The sequence below is a fragment of the Brachyhypopomus gauderio genome, unplaced genomic scaffold (assembly GCF_052324685.1).
Source record: "Brachyhypopomus gauderio isolate BG-103 unplaced genomic scaffold, BGAUD_0.2 sc37, whole genome shotgun sequence".
Lineage (NCBI taxonomy): Eukaryota > Metazoa > Chordata > Actinopteri > Gymnotiformes > Hypopomidae > Brachyhypopomus > Brachyhypopomus gauderio.
The window spans coordinates 3,653,139-3,660,638 of record NW_027506867.1 but is presented as its reverse complement, the minus strand read 5'-3'; the positions used below and the strand labels follow the sequence as shown (position 1 = coordinate 3,660,638).

The window sequence follows — 7,500 nt, the reverse complement described above, 5'->3', positions numbered from 1 at the left end:
GTTTTAATATTTTGTGCATAATGTATCTATTGTTAAATCCCAAAATTAAACAAATTAACCTAAAAATACTCCCCCAGGCTATAATGTTAGTGTGTTAACAAAGTCTGATGGGGTGAATGTATGTTCTGAGTAAACAAAAGCAATGTCCAGAACCATGTTTGAGTGCCATGACCCTTTTATGGCCACATTGTGTTTATGCTCACCTTAATACAGCTCAGTCCATAGATTTTCATGGGTACGTTTTTTTCTTTGAATAGTTTGTTCTTGTACAAATGCTTCCTGCAATGTAACCACTCTGACACAGTCAAAAACTGTTTGCTTTCTCTTTCAAACGTCTGCCATTCATCACTTGTGTCTTACTTTAATGCCTTTCCTTTGATAATGCTCATCTAAAGTAGTGTTACCATACATCTATCTCCTATTAAGTTTAAGTTTATATACATTATATGGTAATTTATTCCTAATATGAACTGTTTCACATGAAACCTCAAATGCAAGACATTATTCATATGAATATAAGTAAGTAAGTATGAGAGTAAGTTTGTATGAGTTTGTAAATGGCAGCCCGTGCCCTTTTGTAGAGTGTACATACTATTTCTCATCAAACTGTGATTAAATTCAGAATATATACGTCTGCCATATGTTGCCACCCCTCAAAAATTCCTGCCCACCTCTCGCCACCCCATAAATATATTTCTAGATCCGCCCCTGCATACTACCTTTAGGCAAATTAACACACTATCATATAGACTGAATCAATTTCTCATAAATCTCCCATAATGCCTAAAACATTCCACTACTGCATAACAGTACGCACCCTTAACTATCATCTGTGTATTTTTGGGCAGATAACACTGTACCATTTCCTCAGAAATCCATATTAAAATCATAATGCATTTAGGCAAATTAACACATTAATGTCATCAAGACTGAATTAGGACATCTATTTCTCAGAAATCTCCCATAATGCCTAAAAAATCCACTACTACATAACAATATGGACCCTTACCCATCATCTGTGTAAGTTTGGACAGATTTCACTGTGCCATTTCCTCAGAAATCCATTTTATGTTCATATTAGGCAAATTTAAGAACTCGTCACATAGGCTGAATATGTTTCTAAAGAATCTCCCATAATGCCTGAAACATCCCACTACTATGTAACAGTATGTACCCATAATTATCATCTCTATTAGTCTGGACATATTTCACTGGACCATTTGCTTAGAAATCCACATTGTGATCATGTTCACATTCACACTTTTTACAAAATACACATTATGTTCATACTGGTTGTAGATTTTTCAGACACAATAGATAGAACCACCTTTGGACACTAATTATACAAGTCTCTCCTGCATTCATTGAACCCATGTTAGTTTCCCCACCAGGAGACTGAACTTGGAATATATCAACAGAAGTAAAGCACAAATTTCTACTGCACTTGAACCACTGGGGAAACTCAGGCCATACATTTGACGTCTCAGACCTGATTTGACAGGGCAACATAATACTGAGGACATCAGTACACTGAAAGAACCTATAACACACTACATAAAACCTCTGGATGGACAATGAAGTGCCATCTAAGGCTGTCTTTTGTTTTGCTAATAACTCCTGTGTCACTTGGTATTTGATGGCCCTACAAGAAAAGGACAATTAATGCTGGGGAAAGAGATTATATAAACAAGAGTTTAGGGAATTTATAAGTGACACATGGGTTGTTATTAGCAAAACAAAAGCTCACGTAACGTGAATCGCTAAAGCGGTAGGCTAATGGCTCCGTCTGGATAAAACTGCTTTCCGTTATTGGTTTGCGGATCTTGCATCAGATTTGAAATATAGTTAATGAACGCAAGTAAAAATAATATTTTAAGTAGAAGCACGCGATCGCTCAATACAATCATAATAGTAAAAGCTATTATATTAAACATATTAGATATTAAATTATATTAACAAGCATTAAAAGAAAAAAGGGGGGGCGGTACCTCGGGTCTACACCATGTAACGTCGCGAACTTTATAAGAATTGGGCCCGAATTCCTTAAACCCAAGCGAAGAAGAGGATGCTTCAAATGCATGGTCCTCAAACAAGCAGCCGCTGTGTATGCAGGTCCGCTTGAGCGTCTCGTAGTCTTGATCGAGGTATTGGACCGCGTGCGTGCTGGTGCCGATGCCTTTGGACCGTGCGCGAACGTGCTGGAGAGTTGTCGCGATTCCGGACATTATTCCCAGAACTACAGCCTGCGCGGAAGGCACTCAACTCTTTATATCCGTGTAAGAAGGGGACGTCAGATGTCTCCAGAATTTGTATTGTTGCATTACAGATTTTGGATAAAGCACCAGAACACCAACATTTTTCTGATAACTTTTATTTCTGCCAATAGCATTTTCATTGGTAAATTATTAGCGTCATGGGAAACATTGAACTCTGGAACAGCAGGGCATAGATCCCATAATTTCAGTTAATAATGTAATCTTAAAAGATGTTGCAGAACTGTCTTATCCAAAGGAAGGAACTCTGGATTCAGCTTAGAGCCAAGCAAAGCCACTGGAACAGACAGACACACACACACACACACACACACACACACACACACACACACACACACACACACACACACGTTGAACTAAAATACAGTGTTTCGTATATTAATAAAATCATAATTAGATACGAACATAAAAGTACCTGCAGAATATCCAACTCAATCTTCCCTGTGTTGTTCTTATCAAACGTCTGGAACATTTCTGAGCAAAGTAGAAAAAATAGGCAGATAAGAAATCTGACTGCTTAAAAAAATCTGAAAAACCCTGCCAAGTCTGTAAGCACTGACTCCTGCCCACTGACACCGAGTGCAGAATTGTGGTAATCGGGAGACATCATTTCAGTCTACTGTATGTAAAGGAATGGGTAAGATTTCAGGAATATCACACTCGGGCTGCCTAATCCCTGGTTAGTTTGGTTGAATCAACTCACGGAAGAGCATCTCCAGACGGATCAGGCAGCCCACAAAACTGTCGAAGTCGATGGCCCTCTGCTGGTCAGCATAGCGTGAGATGATCACCTGGAGTACAGGAGTGTTGATTTGGAAACCTGAGAAAGCACAAACATTTTATAAGGTTATCAACAAGTTATCAACTTACAGTCACCAGGGCGATTATCAATTACAGTCAACAGGTATTACTATCATACACCAATCAAAACTATCTTGTTAACAAGGGACTCCAGTTGCTATCAGGTAACTATGAAGTTCTTTAGTAGGTAATTCAGAGTAGGGCTGAAGGCTGACATGCTGCAGAGCTGACGTTGGAGAACTGTGCTCTAAACACTCCTTACCTGCTTCAGTCAGTGCTTCTCGCATCTCATGGGAGCTCATGGTGCCCGAGCGGTCCGTATCGCGGCGATTAAAGATCTCCTGATGAAGTAACGAGAGCATATGTACCACACAGCTATGAAGCTCATAGCTAATTCTGCAAAATCAACCAGTGCCCATGAATGAAACTCCTTGGACCCTGCAGGAGAGACAGTTTAACCCCCAGAGCAATGGAGGGTCCTTAGACTACTACAGCACCAATGCCTAACTCATGGGAAAAGCCAAACTGGGAATTGCTGTAGCTCTACAGGAAGTGCCTGCTGAAATGTGTGTGCATGTACCAGGTACTTTTGCAGCTTCATCCAGAGGGTGTGAAACTCCAGGAGTCCAAGTCTTCCACTGCCGTCTTTCTGGGTGCTGTCAAGGCCAAAACCTCTACGCCTGACTGAGCACATGTTACTGGCCTAACAGATTTGTCTCCATGTGCAGATTTTTACATAGTCCTACCATTCCTCCACCAATGTACACCAAAGCACAAACACAAAATTATATTGAGAATATTGTATTGCTGTAGGACTCTTACTGTATCTAAAGCCATTAAAGCAGGGCTAGAAATTTTGAGGCTGTGGTTTAGCTCAGCATTGCACATGGCTCCAGTGGTAGACTGAAGCTGATTGGGAAATGTGCCATGTTCTGGAATGTTCTGGAATGTTCTGGCATGTTCTAGCATAGGGAAGATACATCCAGCAGGCTGATGATATGGCGGCAGGTCTCCATACTGAAGCCATCCGTCTTCAGGTCAGTTCCTGTTGCGTAATTCAGAACATCATGGCTAGAATAATCCTAATCCAACACAACCTTTAAGGTAAACCTTTACTAATACCCCAATATGGATAAGAGAGAAAATTCTTACGCTGAGACATAACTTTGTTCAAAATCTTCTGCAGCTCGATTGCTGAAATTTCAGACTCCTAAAGAAGAGAAAAGCATTCAGTTATCAGTGTAAAAGGCCAGGGAGTGGATCAAACATGTTAGATATTAGTTAAACACGATGCCATACATTTCCAGCAATCTGCTTAAAGAGGTGTTTGAAATGTGGGTCCACGTCTCGTTCAGAGATATCCTCCTGTAAGACAGAGATGATGGATTGAATTAAATTGAAACTGGTTCATTAGTGGTCGCTGGGATTGTTCAGGCTAATATATTTCAATTGGTTTGTTCAGCTTTACCTCTTGGTTAATATTTGCTTTGATGTCAGTCCCCATTGGACTGTAGGCACACAGAGATTTGTCAGCAGTTTCATAACAAATATGGAGGCATTGTTGTTTACATGCACAAAACCTTTTCACTCAAATAACTGTTTAAAACCACAGCTGTTTTAAAACCACATTGTGTTACTGGTCCAATAGGAGGAAAGATAAAATGCATTCTTATGCAGTCTTATTGGACTTAGTTTAACTACCTAGAACTATTACAGTTTTTGACGACTGCTAACGTGCGTTTGTCCAATCTGTAGTCACATTTTCAAAACTCCAAACACAGTGAACACAACATCAGTTTTCAGTGGCTATACTATTAGTTCAATTCATGTTGTTATGGCACAAAATGCAGTCATTTTACATGTTTTTATAATGCTTAAATTTTCTATACACACAAGGTTATCCAATAACAAAATTCTGGATCGTTTTTGTCTTATTTACAATTGCTTGTACACAGCATGCCAAAAATGAAAACCTAAGGTTCAAAACCTTAAATATCGTATAAAATGCAAAGTTCTGCAAAAACAAAGGCAGCTGAAAAGTTATTACTGTTGTACACATTTTTTGCACATATAGATAAATGAAGTATAGTATAAAATATATATATATATATTTATAAAAAGTATAAAATGAAGTACAGTAATGTACCGGGTCAGAGAGGAGCAAATATAACAATTTGTCCTGCAATCTCAAGTGCTGGTTTGGTCCTTCACAAATGCCAGATTGGTCCCTATAACAGTGACCTCCTTCTTTCATTTTTGAATTAACTCTACCAACAACTGGTTCCAGAAGCAGAAAGGGAACAGGTGAGAGGAAACACGAGGACATTTGTGATGGGACAATGTAGCATTTTGTCATTCTCATGTCATCACAAACTGGTTTATAGACCATCCAAGAGTGATGTCCCTTTTCCTCCCGCCCTACTCGCCTTTCCTCAACCCCACTAAGGAACTTTTTTCAGTCTGGAGGTGGAAGGTGTATGATTACACAGGTCAACAGCATTTTTGGGGCCAAAGATATTTCAACGAATTTAGGGTAACTTTGGGGTGCTGATTCTGAATATGTCATCAGTTTTGCCAAATTGGCTCAAGTTTTTGAGATTTTTCGTGAAATGTGTAAAAAAAACACACTGTGTGTGGTGCCCAAGACTTGTCTTGGTCCCCAAGCATAACCCCAAAATAGGCCAAATACACTTTTTTTATGAAGTCTGTTATGTTTCTTCTATGTTTTTGCAGTGTATATTCACCACAAATGTAACAGAATGTGTCTGGATCGTTATTACAACTTCTTCTTGTGCTATAAATGCTATATGCTAATGCTATATAAGTGCTATAAATAAGATACCAAAAATCTCAAAAACTTGAGCCAATCTGGCAAAACTGATAGCATATTCAGAATCAGCACCCCAAAAATACCCCAAATTCATTAAAATATTTTGGGCACCAGTAATTTTTTTTTTTTTTGTTGACCCGTGTTATCGGCCCCATGACAAAATGTCCATCCAGGATGCCATGGATCCCGGCTGCAGAGACATTTCAGCTGAAGACTGCCAGGGGTGAATAAGGCATACCAAGCTTTTCTATCTCAGGTGCATGGCAAGGGCCAACATCAGATGTGATGTGGATGAAAACATGTGGCCAACTGTTGAAGGCCGTTTAGATTAGACCTAACAAGACTGTTCAGTTTTGTATTCTGTTTTTCCCCCTTGTGTGGCTTTTTGTATGTGTATTTTTACACATATGGGACCATGGCTAATTATGTTTACAATTACGATAATTATTTTTTGGGTTAGGCCACAATTTACAGTAATGTCCCTAATACAGTAAAATATACCCTTTACTGCAAAACTGTTACTGACTCCTTTTTTGTCTAATCTACATTCCATATAGTACCTAACAGTAAATATCACTCATTGTGTAGACAGTATGTTGCCAAAAATGCACACATTTGAAAAAAAAGTCCAAATGAAGTGGATTACAGTAAAAATGAACTGACTAAGAAAACAACAGATGTTACTGTAAAATGTCTGTTGTTTGCTGGGAGAGGGTAAAATATTACATGTAATACTGTTTCTGTATTGCCATCAAATGTTAGTTTTTTTACAGTGGTTGTGCAGTGATTGACTATGTTCATCTCAAAAAGAGCTAGTGTGCTAGTGTTTGAAAGAATGATTGGATACTGAACCAGGTTTGCTGTGTTTTAACAAAGTTGTTTGCATTGTGAAATGCAGAGTTGTTATTTAGTTAAGAAAATGCGCTTTTGAACATGATATTAACTATTTGGCTATTTGTGTGAGGTCAATGTGTTGCTGTGTTTAGAGCTTTGACAATGTATCACAAGTATTGGGAAATGCACGTTAGCAGTCGTCAAAAACTGTAAGCTTAAATTATTCAGTTTCCTGAGAAGTCCTGCTTGTGTGGAATTCAGCCTAAGCTTCAGCAATCTGCCAGTTGATGCTAAACTTGCTGGGACTACCTGGCAGTAGCTTGCTTCTCTGTGAACACGCGCAGGATGAAGTTGCCCTTGCGATGTGGCTCAAATGTTGAGGGGATGATGACATATTCCCCAGGTGGGAGTTTGAAGCGACAGCACACCTCACGCAGGTTTATGAACGTGTCGCTCATGGCAACCGCCCGTGTGCGCAGCAACACTTCGGGTCCCAGGTGAACGTTGCTGAGACCATTCATCTGCACACACATCCGAAAGACATGCAGACACGCAGACAGCTTGTAAGTCATGGAATGAGTATCGACGTAGTTATAATAAAATGGCCGAAAGATCTGCCACTGTGGCTTGCAGATGGTCATCACACACAGGAAAAATCAAAGCCTAATGCTCCATACACACCTCATCGGGGACCTGAAACACAAAAACACACCAAAGGACAGTGCTTTAATGCTTTATAGCAGTTCATGGACAGTTATGTTA

General features: G+C 39.3%; 2 protein-coding genes across 2 annotated transcripts in view; both read right to left on the bottom strand.

Moving 5' to 3' along the window:
- The window catches only part of LOC143485530 (calpain-2 catalytic subunit-like), a 17,239-nt gene extending 14,997 nt beyond the window's left edge, over window positions 1-2,242 (bottom strand). Inside the window, exon 1 of the mRNA XM_076984983.1 lies at window positions 1,989-2,242. Coding sequence (XP_076841098.1) covers window positions 1,989-2,225 — 237 coding nt within the window. The 5' untranslated portion in view covers window positions 2,226-2,242. The remainder of the gene's footprint in view (window positions 1-1,988) is intronic.
- A 119-nt stretch (window positions 2,243-2,361) lies between these two features.
- Window positions 2,362-7,500, bottom strand: part of capn8 (calpain 8) — a 12,030-nt gene continuing 6,891 nt past the window's right edge. Inside the window, exons 11-21 of the mRNA XM_076985142.1 lie at window positions 7,420-7,431; window positions 7,048-7,259; window positions 4,543-4,582; window positions 4,374-4,439; window positions 4,227-4,284; window positions 4,055-4,119; window positions 3,655-3,723; window positions 3,337-3,415; window positions 2,977-3,093; window positions 2,689-2,747; window positions 2,362-2,550 (exon numbers count right to left, since the gene is read on the bottom strand). Of these exons, the coding sequence (XP_076841257.1) occupies window positions 2,527-2,550; window positions 2,689-2,747; window positions 2,977-3,093; window positions 3,337-3,415; window positions 3,655-3,723; window positions 4,055-4,119; window positions 4,227-4,284; window positions 4,374-4,439; window positions 4,543-4,582; window positions 7,048-7,259; window positions 7,420-7,431 (801 nt within the window). The 3' untranslated portion in view covers window positions 2,362-2,526. The remainder of the gene's footprint in view (window positions 2,551-2,688; window positions 2,748-2,976; window positions 3,094-3,336; window positions 3,416-3,654; window positions 3,724-4,054; window positions 4,120-4,226; window positions 4,285-4,373; window positions 4,440-4,542; window positions 4,583-7,047; window positions 7,260-7,419; window positions 7,432-7,500) is intronic.